The 23,045-nt window shown below is 33.5% G+C and overlaps 1 protein-coding gene across 17 annotated transcripts in view; it reads left to right on the top strand.

The window, feature by feature from the left end:
- The window catches only part of Il1rapl1 (interleukin 1 receptor accessory protein like 1), a 1,215,099-nt gene that overhangs the window by 627,594 nt on the left and 564,460 nt on the right, over window positions 1-23,045 (top strand). For all 17 annotated transcript variants that reach the window (XM_087193607.1, XM_087193605.1, XM_087193606.1 and 14 more), the window contains one exon: window positions 6,607-6,886. In XM_087193607.1, the coding sequence (XP_087049733.1) occupies window positions 6,607-6,886 (280 nt within the window). The remainder of the gene's footprint in view (window positions 1-6,606; window positions 6,887-23,045) is intronic.

Genomic DNA, 23,045 nt, shown 5'->3' with positions numbered 1-23,045 from the left:
GGCAGAGCCTCCTGTGTAACATCAATTCTTATCTCCCACACAAATCTCTCCAAAATATTTGAAGGCACTCATCCAAAATTTGTTACACTGCACATATTTTAAAGACAAAGGTCTGAAAATATTCTACCTAGAATAAATGTGCTACAGCAGGTAAAGTTAAGGACAAAGGGTTTTGAAAATTCAAGTAAACACGTTAGCTGTTGCTGCGATTTCCTATCATTGGCATTAATAATTTAGAGGAATCTCTGCTTTTCCCGCAAAAGTATGCCAGTTTTAATTGTGCTGTCTTTCAATTATGGAGTTCATATCTGTAAAGAGAAGCAGCCAGTTCAGATAAAGTACAGAATTCACTAATTTAAAAAAATCTATGCTGTGTGTGGGTGGATATCTTACTTCTGCCATTTCTCACATACTACTCTATCTCTGAGCTTCACTTTCTCTGTTTGTAGATTGGAGACAAATAATATTTCCTGTAGCATAGTATGTTATGAAGATTAAGTGGGAAGTAATGTAACATTACTGGCACATATGTGCTCAATAGATGTTAGCCATTATTATTGTTAAAAAAATCTAGCCTCAGCCTATGGTTCCATGTATGTCACAGCTTATGTGCATGGTCTAGACACCCTAGACTCAGCCATGTCTTAAAATTGGTATTTCCAGACACACTATATGAAAATTAAATGATGGCCATATGCCACACATTCAGTTTGCATCCATACAATTTAAAAAGAGCAAGGGAGGGAAAAATATATGCTCATATATGGTCAGGCTATTGAAACTTATTTTTTTCCTCTACATTTCCATTGCCTGAAACTTTTAAATGAAGAAATTACGAAAACATTTCAAAGACATCACCACTTGACACACATGGTATTGCTGATTTTCTAGTTAACCGGGAATAATATTTCAATCTATGATGAAAGCCATGATTTGCAAAGTAAATTAACATGATTCCTCTCCCTCACAGCTGGAATTTAATCACCTACTCCATTAATTTTGGCTGCTAAATCTTTCTTCAAACCATGCAATTTGTTTCTTCTCTACTACCGCTGCTTGACCTCCAAACTTCAGTAATATCACTCTCCTACCTAAAATTTTACCCAGTGTAGCATATCTAGAAACACTTAAACTCTTCAATATCCCCCTCATGGCTGTCACAATGAACTCAAACATTTTTTGTATCCTATAAAAGAACCTCCATGACCTGTGTTTGCCCATTTTGACCTTTTAGTTTTTGCTATTTGTTACTGAAACCAAAAGCCATTTTTGGTTGTTGCAAAACCATGCTACCTCTTATTTCTGTGCTTTTGCTTTCATGTTTCCCTCCAAATCAATAGCTTTCTGGCCTGCTCTATGGCTAGCTTCCGAAATTGTGAAATACATCTCAAACATTTTCCCTTCTTAGAATGCTACCATAACCAGCTCTGTGTGTTTTTCCATTGTATTTCCATGTTGTGCTTTTAATTTCTATCTATCCAAGGTTCCTGAGGGAAAATAAAAAGGGTGCGGTTTTATAAGTCCTGGTGTCTTCAGTACCCAGGACAGAATCTCAATGTTGGCTGTCAGTATATGAATACATTAATCTATGTTAGGCCACCTTTCTGCAACTGGGATCAACACAGGGTTTTGACCGCACATAATTGATTGAGGAAGTGTATTTCAGGAAAAATCTGTAAGGAAAGGAAGGAAACAGGTAGAAAAAGCTGAGTGAGGAGGAAGTTTTAGGTGAACTCTGGGCTAGACATATAAGGAAATCTGAAACATAAACTGCACCACAGAGTCATTACACTAGAGGCAAAGGAGCCAGAGTTCTGTAAGTCCCTATCAGTCAGTTATTGGCAATGGGCCATACCCACGGGGAAAAAAATTCCCAGAAGGGTAGCTTTTATCAGTCAAATGTAATTTTGCAAAGGAGGTAACTGTGAGATGTTAGCATTTAACTTCAAATGAGCTGGAGACAACAGGATACATTAGCTTAGTAAAGGGGGTCATGATGAAGTATTGTCTACACTGATGTAGATATCTTAATTATTTTATAATTATTCCAATATAATTATTTCAATTAGATACTTTATAAGTAATACATTTTGCCTTCTAAAAGTCTTATTTTTTCATATTGGCATGTAATATGTGTAAGCTCTATGATTAGACTGATTTATTTAGAATTCAACTCTCAAGCCTGTTACTATGGAAATATTTTGAGCTCTTACATATGTAGTAATAGTGACTTAATTAAAATATTTTCACTGATCTCATTTGAATGTATTGACATTATTTAGTGTATATAGCTTTTGTTCATGAAATGATACTCTAAGGGAATTAGTTCCAAATCTCAGTTTCATCGTCTTTGTATAAGTTCACAAAACTTTATGGGTAGTGACAAAAAAGGAATGAAAATGATGCTTCCTAGCCTTGCTCCTCAACATAATTTTATGGCTTCATAAACTTCTACCAGCTGTAAAGGAATATGAACTGCAGAGGAGTATTGAATTTGAGTACTTCCATGGAATCGTCCTTTCACGGAAGAATAGTACCAATAGAAAAGTCTGAGCTGGCTTTATAGAATATTTTATTCTGAAAGAAGGAAAACAGATTAAATACTCCTTGTTTAAATAATTAACTGAAAATTTTAATAATAATAATAATAGCTACCTGGTAACATATATTTTAAATAACACTGTATTGAACTATGCTTTTTAAATGATTGTTCCAAAGCAAGAGAGCTTGTGTGCTGAAGTAAGGAAAAACAGAGTGTATCAATAGTAATTCTGGTCATCAAGAGTTAAGATTTACATGATTATATATTCCTTTAATATTTGAGCTGTCTTATTACACAAAGTTTTTTTTTAAAAAAAGTACTTGTGGTTATATAATAAAAGTGGCTATATTCATAAAGAGTTGTTGAAGTATTTTGTAGTGAAATGTCATTATGTCTCCAATTTAATTTTTTTTCAACTGCTTTAGGGAAAAAATGTGATACAAAGTGAGAAAGAGAACATGCGCAAAAATGAGGCAAAATGTTAACAAAGAAAAAATATCTCTTATCACTTCTTTCGTGTAAAAATAATTTATTGTAACTATTGAAAACAGATAGAATTCCATCATTTATTTAAATGTATTTATCAAAAAATTAAATATATCTCACATTATTCTTTATTGTATTTGGCATCTTTTAGCAAAAATGGTTAAACCTGCTTAATAATCTGAGTTTTTTTATAACGTGCATTTGATTGAGTGGTAGTAAAACCACCTAGGCCATATACTATTATTTCCATGTTAAAATGAACATAGTGAATCTCTCTTACTCATGATGTCGTCTTCATCTTGCCTCTGGCTTTTCCTTGCTATATGCTCCTGTCATTTGAAATTTTCTTCCGTGGCCAATTGGAAACACCAATTTTCAGTAATATTTATGCTTTTGAACATTTTACTCAGTAAGTATACCCAAAAAGTGTTTGTGAATATCTACATATTCCCAATACAACTCTCCCTCTGTCCTCCTGATCTACTTCGTTACTAAGTTTTTAGAACTTTCTAGACTAAATCTTTTTGTTTTACCTTCAAGCATTTTGCCTTATCTTATTAATCTTCTGAGATTTTGGATAATTTTATCTTATTCTTTCAACTGCTAAATTGAAGGTTTTTCAAAGTTTTCCAGTAGCGGCACTATCATGTGTGACAAATAACCTCAATTATAATAACTTGATTCTAGAGTTGTGTTAAAATTCATTTAGTGGTAAAACAAGATAATTTCATGCTCATAACCAGGATCATAACTGGTTAAAATAAAATCATTTTTCATCTAATGGGCCAAATGTACAAACTTGTGTTGATAAATATCCCATACAATTATCTAACCTTGATATCGCTGTTTGTGTAGCTCTTTCATCCTATTTAGGATAGTATGCTGGCTCTGCAGTAGTCTTTGACAGGAATGATGGTGATGATGCAGATATTGATGATTTCCACCAAAATTCCAGCAAATTTGTTTTAGATAGTACCTTACTATAACACTTTAATAAGAAACTTAGCCTCAAATTTAATAACTAAACAGACTAAATCAAAGAATGGTATGAAATTGACACCTTCATTAAGAAGCAGAATACACAGTGGTAGGGAGAATAAATTCTAGGTTAGCACATAGCTGGGTGAGAATGCAAACATTCACACTTATTTTTTTTATCAGTGCATGTTTGTATTACAGAATAATGTTGTTCATCTTTAGGAATTCATGCATGTATATAACATATCTTGCTCATTTCCAATCCTCTTTTAAATGCCATGGAATTTCTTCAGATACTCTTTGGTCATTAATTTGTTTATTTATTCATTAACTCATTTATTTAGTAAGTAATGTATTGCACTCTTTAGTAGACACTTCTAGGCACTGGGGCTGTTAAACAAGTAAGTGAAAAGACAAAGTTCCTGACCTCTGGGGGCTTAAATCCAGTTGGAAAAGACAAAAAACAAACAACAAATAGGTATCTAATGCAATGTAAGATAGAACTAAGTCCTATAAAATGAATGCAGATCTAGATTAAGTTGGATAGGAAGATACTGTTTCATAAAAGACAGTTAGGAAAGGCCTCTTTGTGCAATTGATATTTAGAGCGAAGGAGATGGGAAGCCATGCAGTTATATGATGAAAAATGTTTCGGAGAGAGGGAACATACAATTCCAAAGCCAAATGAATTTTTTTTGTGAAGGGTAAATAAAAAATTTAAAACTCATCCGTGCATAGTTAAATGTTTATTAGATGTTAGATATTATCATAAAATTAATAATTAATTCCACATGTTTTATATATTGCCTTTGCTCTATTGTACATCTTCCTTTCCACCAGGATCATTTTCCCTTCCCTTCAATTGTATGTAGTTCATGTTGCTCTCAGAGACTTTAGGTCATCCTCTTACTAATTTGTGTTCAATGAAACTCTTCTTACAATACTTAGATGTTACTCTGTTGGAGGTTCTGTTTTCTAGATCTTTGCTCTTTTCATCAACAGTGGCATATTCTGAGTAAAGCTACCTTCATTTTATTGCCAATTATTGGACAATAACCCTCTCTAAGTGGGAAATCCACAACTTCTCTGTGATGATGATGTTGGTGTACCTGCCCCATTGAGACCTGTTGTTTTGTATGTACGTGAGGGAGAGGCAGAACTTTAAAAAAATGATGTCATTTGGAAAATCATACCTTCAGGAAACGAAGAAAGTCTAATCCGACTCTCTCCCCACCTTTCTCATTTCCCACTACGTTTTCTTCTTTATAATGTTCCCAGAAGTCAGAAAACAGGAGCCATCACTCCCTCTGACTGTAAAATAGTACTAGGGCTCAACTCACTTTCGTTTCTATTTTGTTTGTCTGTATTGACAGATTCCTGATTTTATCAGTTTGTGTTAAAGAGAAAAATTACACAGTAATTTAAACTAAGAAATATATAAAGAATTATTAAATACAATAGGTGATTTGATTAATGAAGGGATCAGTTAGTTTATTCGGGCCACGATAACAAAATACAATGGACTGGCTGGCTTCAACTACATAAGTTTATTTCTCCCAGTTGTAGTGTATGAAAACCTCAAGATCAAGGTACCAACCAATTTGGCTCCTGGTGATGATCCTCTTCCTGGCTTACAGCCTGTTATCTCTTTCTATGTGCTTAGTTGCCCTGTTATTTTTGCGTACAAGAGGATAGAGAAAGAAGAGTAAGCTCCCATGTACCTTATAAGGACAATAATACTATCGGAAGAGCCACAAACTCCTAACCTCATCTAACTTTAATTATCTCTCAATAGTTCCATACCTAAATACCATCGCCTTGGGTGTTAGCTTCAATATATGAGTGGGTAGCAAAAGAGAATGCTAAAGAATAATTGCCATTCCCCCTAGAAATGAGATAGAGCACCCAAGGTAGTTCTCCTATCCGCAGAGCAGAGGTCCTGGCCTTGTTGGGAAGGTATAGCCATGAATGGCAAGAGTCATCAAGTTACTGAACTTGTATAATTTGTTAGAAATCTGTCCTCAGGAAGTTGATAGAGACTCTTCCTCTAAGGTTTCTGGGATAGCTATTCATAAGTAAGTGGCTCACTTGAGACTTGGCTAAAAATTTGCAGAGCTGCTGGCTGCCTTTCACTGGAGCAGCTGGGAGCTGGAGAAGCCTTGTACTCTGTAGGAACTGGCTAATCAAGTACGCTGGAATTAGGAAGCAAAGCCCTTTCCTCCTGCAATGTCTCCTCAGCACCTTCTACTGACAAAGCTTCGATGCCACCTAGCAAAGCAAAAAATTGTCAAAGGCCCAGATCTATTTTACACAGCAGGCAAAAAAAAATCTATTTAGAATTGAAAAACATAAATCAATAATGAGCATACTGATCTAAACTAAAAATAATTTCCAGCAGAAGCAGACTGAAGAAAGAACACATTGTTTGCTAGCAGGATAAACTACTTTTCAGGGTCATTTTCAGTTTTATTCATTACTATATTCTCTAGACCTACAGTGACTCAAAATAGATGCTCAGCACATATATTTGTTAAAGGAATTAATGAATTAACTGATTGTTTAACTTTTCTTTTATTTTTTTCTCTCTCTTTGTACTACAGCAGATGGATGCACTGATTGGTCCATCGACATTAAGAAATATCAAGTATTGGTGGGAGAACCTGTTCGAATCAAATGTGCACTCTTTTATGGTTATATCAGAACAAATTATTCCCTTGCCCAAAGTGCTGGACTCAGTTTGATGTGGTACAAGAGCTCTGGCCCTGGAGATTTTGAAGAACCAATAGCCTTTGATGGAAGTAGAATGAGCAAAGAGGAAGACTCCATTTGGTTCCGGCCGACATTGCTACAGGACAGTGGGCTTTATGCCTGTGTTATCAGGTATCCTTTTAGTTCTATTACTGTTGAATCAGTGAAATCGCATGCTGCTTTCTCATTCTGACATTCTTCCCCTAGCTCTTTCAGCAGAAGGTATGGTCTTAATATTTGTGTGCATTTTTGCTTTCTAAAATTTAGAATCTAAATCACAAAAACATAGAATTGGAATTTATATTGAGACATTATTTCTAGCTTATGGAGGAAAGAGATACCATCTGAGTATGTATCTACTTATGTTCCCAGAAATTACTAAAGACTACGAGATAAAATTTATAGAGGAAGTAAATGTTGCAAATAAAGTGTAAGGAGAGACCTGAGGAAAGAATGCATAGTTTATTGCTAAATGGATTGTAACATTTTGTTATTGCCCTTCACAGAGAGATAGAGCAGAGATACCTCTGGTTCACACACATCTGAAAAGATGATTTAGATGATGTGTGTATGAGAACAGGAAGAGAAAGACAGCCTTGGTGTGTTAGGGAATACAAAGTTTATCCCAGATCATTTTAGTAATGAAAATTGCTGGGTCAGTACCAGAATCTTCTTGTGTCTCTCATGGCCCATACCAAAGATAACAAGAACCTCTGTGCTGTTATCCTCAAAGTAACTCATCGCATAATTACACACTTTGTCAAAGAGATATATGTAGTTTATGTAATCACAGTGTATTGATATAGTACCCATGTAACACAGGAGCAGTACAAATATCACTTTAAGCATTTAGCCCGTCATGGTTTGTGAGTCATACGCTTTATAAGTGATGATAGATGTCATTAGACTAATAGAGCACTGAAAAGCTGGGTATAAAAATACAGAGTGACTATAAATCTACTTATTTGGTTTCCTATATTTTGGTTTATCCAGTTAAACAAAGAAAAATCTAAAGCAATTGATTCTTGACTTAGAGAAAGTTTCAGAATCAGCTTATATATATATATATATATATATATATATATATATATATTTTAGACAAAGTCTCACTATGTAGTTCAGATTGGCCTTGAACTTGCTATGTAGCTTAGGCTGGCTTTGATCTTGTGGTGATCCTCCTGCCTCAGCTTCCCAAATGCTGGGAATACAGATGTGTGCTACCATTCCCACCCCAGAATCAGCTAATATTGTTTTTCAAATAAAAATTCAACTTCTACCTCTGAGATTGTCATTGGTACCTAGTAATTCTCTTTCATAATTATCATACTTCCCCCTCAACAGCACTTGTAACAATTACCATAAGTACAGGTGTGTTAGAAATTAGAATAGGTCAGAGTCCCATGAAAATTAAACAGAAATGTTACTTTTTAATACTTATAACATCAAAGTTAGAATTAGTGTTGGAAAATATAAATGAATCTGAACAGCGACACTAGAGAAAAATGTCCATTGGATTTTTTAAAAACTAATACTTGTTTCTTTCAGTTCATACCAATACTTTTATGTTCAAACATAACTCTTAATACAAGTGGAGATTTGGTAGGGGCATTGATGAATTATTGTCATACTAGTATGGTTAAAATGTGTTGTGTAGAGCAGCTGGGTTTTTAAATTTTTTTTAAAAAGTTGTTATTTCTGACTATTCTAGCCTATGTGGAAGTGAATCTGCAAGATAGGTAAATGTGTGCCCTCATTTATCTGAAATTAAAATTGAGTTGAATGTCCATAGTGAAACACATCATTTCATTATTTATTGGTAAAATGATGGAAAATAGTGTAGCACATTAGTAATCTGAATTTTGAAAGAACTGAGTTATAATTCTCTTGTGTTTAAATCTACATCTCGATCCAATGCTCTGAGTAATTGAATTAACATGCTCCTGAGTTTATAATTGCAAGAATGAATGAAAGGTTAAAAAGTCTCCAAACTGATGATATTTGCCTTTTGTTTATCTGTCTACATTGTAATGGAAGGTGAAACTATAGAAAAAATTAATGTGTTGCAACTTGCCAGTAGAGAAAGTGATAAACTGAAAAAAGAGAAACTTGCCACTGAAATTCAACTATGCTAATTGATTTTAAGCCAGATTATTTGTGGCTTTTTATTTCAATTTGGAAAGGGTTAATCAAAATCTTTACAAGCAGCTTTTGAAATAATAGCATGGTTTGGTGTTGATGGGAATTGAGCACAATGGATATTACTTGAGTCTCTGACATTTTGACAATTGTTGTCTATCAGGCCACAATCTCTCCCCATTAGCTTTTAAGAAATCTACTTAAATATCAACTTCTATTCAAAGATTCTAGTCTTTCTTACATGTGATCTGAGTATTAACTTATCAATGAGATGATTTAACAAGTCTTTCATGAACAGCTAATGGGCATTTATACTTAATTATGTTAAATTAAATGATGAAAATAATGGAAATGCATGAGACTACTGTTATTGTAATGAGCATGAGATTTCCTGTACCCTTTCCTTATGGTCTACTTTTGAAAGAATCAAGTCACATTTTTCTTTACTCCATAGTGGATGGTTTTTAACTCAGTTCTCACTTTGTGAATTTTTATTGTATTGCTTTACATGAAAAAGTGCATGGAGAGCTATGAAACAATTTCTTTTATTTTCTTTTATTGGCATCTATAAAAATAAATATATTTTTAAAAAGAAAATGTCCCTATGCGCTTGACCTCCAATTTTTTAGTTCCTCTTTACAGCCTTATGCCCCATTAGCAGTTTCATACATACAGCTGGCTAGTGTCATATAAACATTCCTATGCTCCACAAATGGTAGCATATTCTTTAACACCCTATTTTTACTTTAAGTTTCATTCTCGAGATAATTGTTGAATCACGTTAAGACGCAAGAATTAATATAGAGAGGTCGCATGTATCCTTCACCAAGCTTTGCTCAGTGGTAACATTTTGCAAAACTGTAGTACAATGTCATAATCAGAATATTGAGGTCCATATGATCAAGATACAAGAAAATGTCATTACCTCAAGGGATACCCATATTGTTTTTTGATTTTTGTTTTTGTAGCTACATCATTTGTACCTAATCACAATCCTAAGTAACTGGCAACTACTAATCAGTTGTAAATAATTTTGTCAGTTCCATAAAGAAGTATAAACAAAATCATACAGTGTATATAACCTTTTGGAATTGGCCTTTATCTCAGCATAATTCCTTAGAAATCTATCCAAGAGTTGCATGTAAGCAAATTTCATTCTTTTTTATTGCTGAGTAAGGCTCCACAGAATGAATATGCCACAACAATGTTTATTCACCCAATGCAGGTAATCTGCATGGTTTTTAGTCTGTGGCCATTAAAAACAAAAATTAAATGAAAATTTATAAACAATTTCTTGGGAAAAATAAGTTTCTTCTATCTGGAATAAATGTTCAAGAGTGAATATAAGTTGTAAGTTAGTTGCATATTTAGTTTTATAAGAAACTGTCAAACTATTTTCCAAAATAATTGTATCATTTTACATTGCCACCAGCATTATATGAGAGACAAAGTTTTGCCATATACTTGGTTTTTTTTTTTTGCACTTTATTAAATTATTTTATTGGTACATTTTAGGTATACAACACAATTACATTTCTCATTGCGAATTGTACCTTTACATAATGCATCTTGGTTCTTATTTTTTCCCCATTCCTAGCCCTCCCTTCACCCCCTCCACCCTTCCCTATTTACAAAGACTTTATTTCCATTTTTTCCATTTCTCAGCATTTTTCCTTTCCCTTCTTTCCTTTCCCCTGACCCTCCCACTGCCCCTACCCCTTTGGACATTTTCTTCCTATTTTGCATTATCTATTATTCATTCTAATCATTGGTACATTGTAGGTATACAATATAATGACATTCATCATTGGAAATTTGCACCTTTACATAGTCTCTCTTGGTTCTTATTTTTCACCCTTTCCCAGCCCTCCCTTCGACCCCTCCATTCCTCCCTATTTACAAAGATTTTGTTCCTATTTTTCCATTTTCTCATATTAATCCCATTCCCTTCTATCCTTTCCCCTAGCCCTCCCACTTCCTTCCCCTTTGCCCCTTTTCTTCCTATTTCACATTACCTATTATACATTTTAGTCCATATTTACACTTTCAGTTTCTCACACCAGAGAAACTATTCGGTATTTATACATGTGTGTCCTATTTATTTAACTTAAGAGTATCGCCTCAATGTGCATCCACTTAGCTATAAATGTCTCTAATTTCTCATTTTTTATGGCTGAGTAGTACTCCATTTTATAAATAAACCACATTTTCTTTATCCATTTACCATATATATTTGTATATTTGCCATATACTTGTAGTATTTGGTGTTGTCACAGTTTTTAATTATAGCCATTGTGGTAGGCTCATCTTGGTATCTCATGATTTGATTTTGTATTTCTTTAATAATGGCTAATAACTTTAAGTATTTGGTAAAATTGTTATTCACATTTTTATCCATTTTATAGTTGGAATTGTCCTTCTTAAGATTTGTGTGTTTTTTTGCTACTGGGGGTAGAACCTAGGTCCTCACACATGATAGACAACTGCTCTACAAATAAGTTATATCACCAGGCACCTTTGTTGAGTTTTCAAAAATCTTTACATATTTAGATACCAGTTTTTTTTCATGCAAATGGTTTGCAAATATGTAGCTTTGTTTTTCATCCTCTTAAGTTCCTTTGGAGAGTAAAAGTTTGTTTTTTATTATTTTATGAGTACATATTTGAATTACATAATGGCTACATTCACCATGGGGAGTTAGTGTGTATATATAATATATATTATTTCTTTTTTCAACCCCTCTTCCTTGCCTCTATATTCCCCTTGTCCACTCTTGATCTCCTTAACTTTTGCAAAAGATCTATCTCCCCGTTTCCTATTATCTATATTTTCTTTTTCTTTTTAATTTATTTATATTTGGGTTTCTCATATAAGAGAAACCATGTTATATTGAATTTTGTGTGTCTGATTTATTTCACTTAACATTATGGTCTCAAGAAGCATCTATTTTTCCTAAGAATGACTCAACTTTATCCTTTATAGCACAGTAATACTCCATTATGTATAAATATCACATGTTCTTTATTCATTTATCTGTTGATGGACATATAGGCCACTATTAAGATTTAGCTTTTATTATTTGTGCTGCTATAAACATGAATATGCATGTATCACAGTAATATGATGCCTTTAACTCTTTTTGGAAAATCCCCAGAAGGGACTAGCTTGGCCAAGTGGAATTTCTATTTTTAGCTTTTCTTAGTTGGTATGTTTTTATTACTGCTTCAATTTTGTTGCCTATTATTAGTTTATTCGGTTTGTTTCATATCTTCTTAGTTCAGTTTTGATAATTCATATGTGTCTAGAAATCTGTTCATTTCTTCTTAATTCTTCAGCTTGTTAGAGTACAGGTTTTGGAAAAATTGCTAATAGTCTTCTGGAATTCAATATCCATTATGATTTCTCCTTTTTTATTTCTAATTGCATTCAGTTGTGTATTTTCTTTCTCTTTTTGGTAAGATTAGTTGAAAGTTTGTCTAATGTGGAATTCACAGTTATAAACTTCCCTCTTAGGGTTCCTTTCTTTTTGGCCCATTCATTCTTGTACATTGTATTGGTATTACTATTTCATTCTAGGAGCTGTATAATTTCATTTTTGATTTCTTCTATGACCCATTGATTATTCAAGAGATGTATTGTTTAATTTTAATGTATTTGCATAATTTCTGTGGTTTCTTTTGCCATGATTTCTACTTTCATTGTTCTATGATCTGTTAAAGTGCATGGAATAGTTTTGATTTTTTTTATATATTTACTTAAATATGCTTTATAGGCTGTCATGTGGTCTATTTTGGAATAAGTTTCATATGCTGCTGAGAAGAATGTGTGTTCTGTTGTTGAGTGAAATGTTCTTGAAATATGTGTTAATTCTATTTGTTTATAGATATAATTCAGCTCTGTTACTTCTTTGCTGATTCACTTGTCGAATTGATGTTTATTTGTGACAATTGCCTATCAAGGTTAACCTCTATAATTGTGGTGATGTTTATCTGAGCTTTAATTTCCAGTAGTATTTCTTTTATTAAGTCAGGTGTGCTAATGTTTGGTGTATGTATGTTTAACATTGTTATATTTTTCTGTTGAATGGTTCTCTTAACCAATATGTAGCAACCTTCTTTACCTATTCCAATCAGTATTGGCATGAAGTCCATCTTTTTCTGAAAATAGAATAGCTACTCCTGCTTGTTTTCAGACTCTCATTATACAGATTTTTTTTCCCATTCTGTGAATTGGATTTTGGGATAAATGTGATGGATTAAATGCAAGATTTCTTAATTTTGATGAAGTTCAAGTTATTAATTTTTCTATTTACAGTTCATGATTTTATTATAAATTATAACTCTTTGCCTAACCCTTGTTCTTGAATATTTTCACTTGTTTTTAATTTTTGAAATGATAATGATCAAATGTTTATTGTTTTATACTTAATATTTAATTCTATGACTCATTTTAGGTTTTTCTTTATATCAGGTGTAAGGGATAAATAAATTGAGATTTAGTTTCATTATATAGCTATAAATTTACTGCAACACCATTTGTTTAAAAATGCTACGCTTCTTCCATTGAAGTGCCTTTTCACTTTTATTCATAATTTACTGGGCATATCTATTTGGAATGACTTTTGCTTTCTTTGTGATATACTTATATTTCCATCCTCTGCAATTACCACACCATCTTCATTTGGCCTATACAGTAGGCCAAAATATGGAGGGGAGTGTTCCTCATAATTTATTATTCTTTCAAAAACTATTGTATACAGAAAGAAAGCAAAGAATTAAAAATTAAAAGGTAAAATAAAAAATGATACAAAAATAATAAAGACAATTTCCTATTAAAAAAACAAAAAAAAACTATTGTGAAAAATAGTTATTATAGTTATTTATCTATAATAGGGCCTATTATTTTCCAATTAAATTTTAGCATAATCTTGTCTTTTCTGACATTTTGATAGCAATTGCATTAAACCTATACACTGACTTGTGAAGAATTGATGTATTTATTGTGTTGCATCTATAAGGACAGTTTGACTCTCCATTTATTTCTGTTTTCTTTTATTTCTTTCATCAATATTCTGTAATTCTCAGCATATAAGTGCTGTACATATTTTGTTAGATTTTTACCCGCAGATTCATTTTCTTTGAGTGTTGGCATATATTTTTTTGTTTTACATGTACATTTTCAATTTGTAAAATGTATAAGGTTTTTTGTGTGATAATACTTTCTAAAAACAATTTTAAATACATGTAAAATGTATTCTATCAAGTAAGTATCAAACTTCTTTTTTTTTTCTTTTTTTTGGTACTGGGGATCAAATTCGGGCCCTTGTGCTTTTGAGGCAGGCGGCAGAACCACTGAGCTAAATCCCCAGCCCAGTATCAAACTTCTTTACTCAAATCTAGAGTTCATCTAAGAGAACAAACACTTGTTTTTCTATCAAAAAGTACTTAATGAATTCCATATACAGTGATACCTTGGCTGTAGAATGGTTCCAAGCTTGAACGGTTCCAAGAACTTTCCACTACTTGAACATCAATTTTTGAAAAAATTCTGCTCAGTTCATAACTTAGCCTGATAGTCAAAGTGAAAATCCGACATGAATAAAACCTGAATGGGCCAAGAGTGAGTCACCCACCCATCACGTCTTGCTGCAGACACAAAGTGGTGATGCCTCAGTCTAAGTGCCACTGTCACCCAGAAAACATATAGTGCTTGTGTTAGTTTGTTAAAACATTTGCTGCTCTGGGTTTTTTTGTACTTTATTTCCATAAAACGTTGTAACTATGGCTCCAAAGAACATTAGTGATACCAGCAGTAAAGCTAAGAGGAAAACTGTGAGAACCACAATAAAGTTAAGGAAATCATTGAGAAATTTGTTAAAGTCCAGGAAAAATGAATTTATAACTGTGGTTTTAGGGCCTCGGAACCAATTATTTGGTCTTCCATTATCTCTTATGGGAAAAATGTGTTCAATTCTCAAACTTTGCGGTGTTCTAACACAAATTTGGAAAGAATTGAGTTTGACAACTGAGGTATCACTGTATTTAGTCATCAATTTCACAGACATGTGTAGGTCACATTGTGATAAGTAATGTGTTAGTGTCGGATTACCAAGTTTTTTGGAAATTATGTTTCTATTCAAGAAAGGAGAATAGTAAAGAAGAGGCAGGAAATAAGGAGGATGAGCAGGGCAGAGCAAGGAGGGTAATAAGGAATAGAAATGATCAAAATATTTTGCATACATTTATGAATATGCCAAATGATACCCCTTATTCTATACAAATAAACTGTACTAATAAAATATTTTTTCCACTCAAATAGCTTATAAAAGAGAAACTAAATATGTAATAAATCCCTAAGGGTGCTATGAAAATAGTTGAGAATACAGTAGATGGGCTACCACGATGCTTCTCAGGTTTTTCCCTTACCACTAAAAAGCCTGGGTACAACACAACAAACAAGCATAAGACATCTCTGAAAAGTAGGAAGAGGAGCTGCCTAGGGACTGTAAGACTTGGGAATGATGTGGCACTATGCTGTGTTCTTACCATCCTGCCTTGTCTCTGCAGATGAGTTCATGAATTTTCACTTTTTCTTTCTTCATTTGAAGTTTACCTTTTTTCACTGCCCACTTAAATAACACGTATATATTTCATGAAGAAAACACAGTTTGTATTCTTACTTTTCCTAATTGCTACATAGATAATGTTTCCGTTATTAATTGTAGGTAGAAAACACCTCAAAATTTTATGACGTAAAAACTATTTAATTTGTACATGATCTTCAACGCAGAATACCTTCAACTGCATAATTTTCTGTAGATGCTGCCTGTGGTCCCTTGTGGCTGGAATCAACTAGCACGCAAGGCTTGCTGAGCCTGTTTTTCTCTCTATGAATTGTCTAGGTCTCTCTCTCTCTCTCTCTCTCTCTCTCTCTCTCTCTCTCTCTCTCTCTCTCTCTCTCTCTCTCTCTCTCTCTCTCTCCCCCTCTCCTTCTCTCTCTCTGTTTCCATGCGGTCTTTCAAGCAGGGTAGCCAAACTGTTGTATTATGACTTAGACTGAATAATCACTGATCAAATAACTGCTTACATTGTGCTTACTAATGTCCCATGAGCCAAGATTTGAGCTAATTTCAGAGGAGAATTTACAAGGGCTTGGATTCTGTGAGGTTTGCTCCATTAAGATCCCCAAGTACCAGTCCAACAGAGGCTTCCCTTCTCCCCTAGTAATCTATGCACTTAACATGTAAAGTACAATCACAACATCCCTAAGTCCCTCCAAATATCAGTATAGCCCCAGGGTTAGGTTTAGACTTCATTATCTACAACAGTTCTGGATGCAAATGAGGTTTATCCCACTCATTTCCTTGAGTACCACTGCTCAGGAGTGGTTCCTCTTGATCCAAAGCTGAAATGAGAAAACATTTTTTCTGGATCGTTCATTCCCAGAATACAACTGTGAAACAAGGATAACATAATTAAACTGCATAGTCTCATTTGAAATGGGGTGAGAGGTGACAGCAATGCTAGTCCAGCTGGGCACATGTTGCCAATTTCTTCATTAGCATCTAGTTCCGCTTATTATGATTGGTTGTCTTTGGTTCCTAGGTACACTTTCTTGCCCTGACACATTTTCTCAATTTGAAATTTATTCCTTTTAGGATAAGGTAGTAGTATAATTCATTAAAATGCTGTGAAGTTTTTCTGTATTAAATTGCATTCCAACCCATTAAGCAAATCCATAACCTTCAGGACAGATGCAGCTCTATTTTGGTGTTCAAGTCAGAGAGCTGGGGGATAGTGTACCCAAAATTCTTAGAACTGTGTGCCTAGCTAGCCTTAGGGTTTGCCTCATAAGCCATCTTAGCTCCCTTCTTTGCATCAAAGAATATGTGTGGTCTCCCAAACACATTACCACTGACACTTTTACTCAGAATGAATTTGAGATGTTGATCAATCAAAAAGCACTCAGTAAGTACTCATTGAGTGAAATAACTAGAGATTTAGATCAATGCTTCTTAAAATACCTCATGTAAAATACTTTAGAAAAAAATTACACAATTTTCTGATTCCTATCTTTTTCCATGAGAAAATAATATAATATTATTTCTTATGTATTGTCAGAAACTAACCCAAATTATGAACCACTTATTGTAAATCATGATATTTGATATTCCAAAAGACTTTTTTGTTGTTTTACAAAATATATCTTCCGTATCACCAGGTAAAAGTAGAAAGTACTAAAATGTTAGGTCTAATAGACTGAAAAAATGACTGGTATAATTTTAGTATAAACAGTTTAAATAATTTATTTTAATCTGTATGATAGAAGATACTTTGTAAGATTTATTAATGTCTTATGTAATTATTGTTTTAAAAATAAGTAATTCTTGGATCAAAGGATATATGGAATCAGCAAAGTTTTAGAAAGTCTAAAATATACATACCTCAAGGAGTTCCATAATTTGATCAGGGCAATCAAAGTCCATATAAATGTTTTATATCCTACCCAGAAATTTTAATTATCATATGCATGTGTATTCCCTGAATATAATGATAGCTTTATAATATTTGTTCCCTAATTGTAGAACCATCTCTCTTAATCAAAGCTAGAGTATACCCTTGAGAATATCAGCTATAATTTCTAGGTTATAAAAATGCAATCAAACCTATATAAGCTAGTACGTTTTTTAAAAACCATATACATGTGAAAATCTAGGTAATATTTTGAGTCTGTTTGTACAGTCTTTTATGATGATATATTAAATCTCCAGAGCTGTACATGGGGAATTTTTTTATACTTTTGATGAGACCATGATTTTAGCCTTAAAGGGCTTCAGTGAGACTTTCCAGTTGGATAACTTTGATGATGCTTGGAGATGGTGGTAAAATGGTAGATCACCTGGAACAGACACCAAGTTTATAGTCTTTCCACATCTGAAACATGAAGGTATTTTGTAAAGAGTCAAGCTCTTTTTAGACAGGATAATAATTAGACAAATTGCTATTTTTCTGAATACTTTCTTTTCAAAAACAGCAAACCCAATTGATGTGAATAAAAAATCAAGGCCTATGTAAGTTGCCAGTTTTATTGATTTTTTCTAACCACTCAAGGAATATATGTAAAGTGAATTCTCCTGGAGTAGAGTAGTTATAGTTTCTTAGATCAATGGGTTAGGAAAAGTTTTGTCTAATCTTCCACACATAAGAGAGAAATTTTTGGGCTGGCCATTATGGCACACACCTGTAGTCCAAGCACTTGGGAGGCTGAAGCAGGAGGATGACTGAATTCAAGGTCAGCCTGGACTACATAGTGAGACCTTAGCCCAGAAAGGTGTGGGGGGAGGGAAAGGGAGGGGAAGGAAGGGAAGGGAAGGGAAAAGAAAGAGAAAAAAGCACTTAAAAATCAATGATGTCATGTTCATATCTCCAGAAAGATCTGAATTAATCTGGGGTATTATTACTAAAAATGATAGATTCATAAAATAATGAGGTGCATAAAGTTTAATTTTGAGATTTTATGTATTTTTTAATTTTAGGTAAAATGAATCACTATGGTCACTTTTCAACCAAGGATGAAACACATTGATTTAGCATATTTCACAAATATTGATGAAAGTCTATGACATAACACAGCTGGTGATTATAACATGGAAATCTTTGTTTGACTGATTAATTGCAGGGCTGGGGATTGAACCCAGGGCCTCTTGCATACTAAGCAAACATTCTTCCACTGAGCTGCACCAGCTCAATGAGGACATTTTTAAATTGTAAATAATATGTTCCAAGTATGTAGGTCATTTACGATGCACCAAGATTTTGTTGGTGCCTATGCTTTTGTACTGTGGTTACTAGTTTTTCTTTATTTGTAAAAGCTACACTTCAAATATGTTACTTGCTCATGTTGATATAGTAAGTGCAGAGAAAGTTAATAAGCCTAATAAAGTACCATAATAGCTACTGATCAGCAAAATTTGAGATAAATAAAAATGTTGAGATTGAAGCAACTAAGATTATCCAAGTTTCTTTCTAAATCTAATTTTGCATGAGGTTACCAAGTAAGATATATGAACAATAATCTCAATGAATGTAAAAAAGGCAATAAACGAACTGATTGTTCTTAGAAGAGCTCATAAGGGAACTGTGATTTGAGGAGTACTTTTAAAGCTAAATTCATGGCTAGGGAAAGTAATTGAGTAAGATTTCTCTGTTAGAAAGTTTTCACGAGAATGAGAAAAATTAAATGATGACATAGAACAGGAGCTGACAGAGTTTTATATAAGGGCCAGATGGCAAAAATTTTAGGTTTTGCAAGCCATATAGACTCTATCCTAGCTATTCAAATCTGCTGTTGTAATGTGACAGGGTGTATACACAAAACATAAAAAAATGGTTATGGCTGTCTTTCAATAAAAGCTTATTTTAAAAAATGTAATTGGGTGGATTTAGGCTATGGGTCATATTTTACTGACTCCTCATCTAGAAAATGTTTTGCAAACTGAAAATAGGTAAATCAGTAGTAGCAATGGTTGTTACTATTCACAAAGAAAAGACAAAAATCTATTCTTGATAGAGCAAATAGAAATGGGAGTTCTATATGTGACAGTTCGCAAGGATGATTATGAAGAATGTTTTTCAAAGAAGAAAGAGATGCTAGGACTTAAATGGCAAGTGTCAAGCAGGGAATAAAAAGATGAAAGCATTTTGTGTGGAAGTATCTGGCAGAAATTCTATGAATGTTGAAAGAAGGTGGATCATGTAAAACAGGCATGGAATTTTCACAATAATAGAGGCAAGAAGCAATGGAGACTAAAATTAGAATATTAATGGCAAAGTAGCAAAGCAAATAAACAGTTTCAAGATTATTTTTGAAAGGAAAAAACATCAAAGATGATATTTGATTGCATATATTTTGAACTGGATTGGATATTTCAATGGGAAAAAAAGAGGGATAACAAAAAGTATATCTTGGTATTTTTCTGCATCTTAATGTTTTTCTATAAACAACTAAACCTCAAAACTTTTTCACCAAATACCTCAGGCCTTTAAGAAATAAAATTGCCTAGACATTAAGCAATTACACCAGGAAACATTTAAACAGAGTTACTTCATCTTTGCTCTCCTATACAGCATTTTAATGAATAAAGGAAGAGAGGCATGGAGTCCAATCTACTTCTCTGTCTACTTACTAGTTTCTTCATTAGATCAGAAGCTTAGGGGAAGAGATGTAACTTTCCATCTTTGCATCTCTTATTATATTTTCATGATCACTGTGAACTGAACAGAGAAAAAACATTTGATAAGCTATTACGGTTTGGGTACAGGTTATTGACTATAAGAATCTTAAAAATACCTGGCTTAAACAAGAGAGAAGTTTATTTTTCAAGGGAAAGTAAAAATGTAGGCATTTCAGAATTGATATGAAATGTTTAGATCCCGGGTTCCTTCTCTATTTCCTACTCTGCTCTAAGTTTTGGCCCTCATTGTATTCTCGAAGATGAAACCCTATTCATCATATCCATGCTGTTATAAAAAGTGAAATGTAGAGTGGAATGAAAGGAGAAAACAACATGATCCTTTCTACCTTGTGGCATAAGTCTTAGAGGTTTCTTATATCACTTTTGTTTATATCTCACAGGTGAGAACATGCTCAAGCCGTAGTGTTGCTTAAAAATGAAGTTTTTATTATTAGTTACCAATCTGCCTCACAAAATTTATTACCATTACTAGGGATCTTAAATTGATTTCCCCAAAAGAAAAGTGCAAGATAGGTATTCTTGTGGGAGTGATCAATAAAGGGATTATTCTAAAGAGAAAACTGCAAGGAAAGAAGTCAGGCAAAGGTGCTTTTGCAAAATCCAAACCTCAGCCTCATCCCATAGGGACATCTGGAGCATAAATTGCATCACAAAATTTATCCTGCCCTGTGGCAAGGAGTATGAATCCATAGTTGCAGGGATCTCTATTCAGGGGGCTCTTGTGATGAGGTGATGCTTCAGTAATGATCCAGGTGTTAGCCTTGACCAGCCAACACCCAGAGCAGTGGGAAGACGGACGGTTACAATAGTTGGTGAGAAAATTATGAGTGGAATAAGAATGCATCTGCTACAGTGAGAAGGGGGACAAATATTGGAGAGAAATTGTCACTTTTCTGAGAGCGTCCTATTTTTGTTTGATACATGGTGAATCCATCAGTGTATACTTGAAACACCTGCTTTTTAAACTCCACAGATTTGTTTCTTTAAAATTTTTGAAAAAGTTAGGAAATGTTAACATTACAAATACTATCATACCTACTGCAGGATCTTGCCCTCAATAGCATTTCTCTCATCTCAAATCCATCTCACACTCACAATCAATAACAGAAGAGCCCCAAAATTCTTGAAGAAGAATTAGCTGGCCTAATTCCCGGTCTTTCAAATGTTTCTAATTTTGGTTTCAAAAAAAACTTTCATTGCCCAGGAAATAAACAGATGGCTGGATTACAATGATTCAGCTATATACACATCCTTTAAATTTTAAATGAATAATTGCTACGATTTTTCGTATCAGTTTGTTCTGGCCAAGACTTATTCCGCTTTTACAGTGACATTTCTGGCTTTCAGGCGGGTCTCCATTTAGTAACTGCTCTGTGATACTGAACCTGAGGTTATAAAATAAAGTCTTAAAGACGTCATTGAATGAGGATTTAACTCATTTAATTATATCTCACAATTATAGATCTGGAACTCTTTATTTTCTCCATGAAGGTCATAAATGAGAGATCTATAAAAGAGTCAAGGCTATGGAGTGAATGAATAATGTTTGAAGTCTGTTCTAATAGTTTCAAGAAAATGTCTTGTATTGTTCTAAAGCCAAAAATGCACAAAGCAATATCACATTACATTGAATTAAACTTCATATTTCAGGAAAATGGCTTAAGTAAGATAGTTAATACTGACTTATAAAGTAGTTATAAGATTGACCCAGCTATTCCCCTGCTGGGTATCTTCCCCAAACAATTAAAAGAATCATACCACAGTGGTATATGTGCGCCCATGTTCAGAGCAGCACAGTTTGTAAAAGCTAAAACTTGGAAACAGCCCAATTGCCCATCAACTGGAGACTGGATAAAGAAAATGTGGTGTTTTTCTAAAATGGAGTACTACTCAGCCATAAAAAACGAGAAATCAGAGACATTTATAGCTAAATGGCTGCACATTGAGGGACACCCTTAAGTGAAATAAATTGGACACACATGTGTAAATACCGAATAGTTTCTCTAGTGTGAGAAACTGAAAGTGTAGATAAGGACTAAAAGGTATAATAAATAATGTGAAATAGGAAGAAAAGGGGCAAAGGAGAAGGGGAAGTTGGAGGGGTAGGGGAAAGGAAAGAATGGAATGGAATTAATATGAGAAAATGAAAAAATGGAAACAAAGTCTTTGTAAATAGGGAGGGATGGAGGGGTTGAAGGGAAGGCTGGGCAAGGGGGAAAAAATAAGAACCAAGAGAGATTATGTAAAGGTGCAAATTTACAATGATGAATGTCATTATGTTGTATATCTAAAATGTACCAATAAAATTAATTTAAAAAGTAAAATGAAAAAGAAAAGTATTCTTGGATTTTTAGGATAGTTTCAAGACTCCAAAACCTTTATTTTCTGCCATTCTTAGCATGAGTTCCATTCCCAGATTTACTCAATGAACCTAAAGCACCTAAGAAGTTGAAAGTTTAATGATATTTAATTTAAAATAGCCACAGGTGGATCTCAGTCTTTGTTTGGAAAAGATGATTACAACCCACTCTTAGCTATTTCTTAGAATAAAAAATCTTCTGGATAATTCTTATTTCGTGTAGAATCAGATAAAGTAGGCTTGGGGAAGATTATAGATTTCAGTTAGAGGTGCTCTCATTTCAGAGATTAACAACAACAAAGGAGGGCTAGTGAGTTTAAGCAATCGGTTTCTAAAGACTAAAAGCTAATACACAGAAGTACTGAAAATGAAGCTGCATCTTCTTATTCCATAATCAAACCAACTCATAAAATTGACTTTATTTTTAATATGTTACTAATGGTTTACTTTTTCAGTAATTCAGGCAGATCTTCCTGTATTTGCTATAAATCAGTTAGGTTTTTGATTGATATTTTATTTAAAGAATGACTTCAATAATCTGA

Source organism: Heterocephalus glaber, unplaced genomic scaffold (genome assembly GCF_053883595.1).
Source record: "Heterocephalus glaber isolate CG9 unplaced genomic scaffold, H.glaber_assembly_v1.0 deba00001594, whole genome shotgun sequence".
In the NCBI taxonomy this organism is placed as follows: domain Eukaryota; kingdom Metazoa; phylum Chordata; class Mammalia; order Rodentia; family Bathyergidae; genus Heterocephalus; species Heterocephalus glaber.
This window is presented reverse-complemented; position numbering and strand designations above follow the sequence as displayed.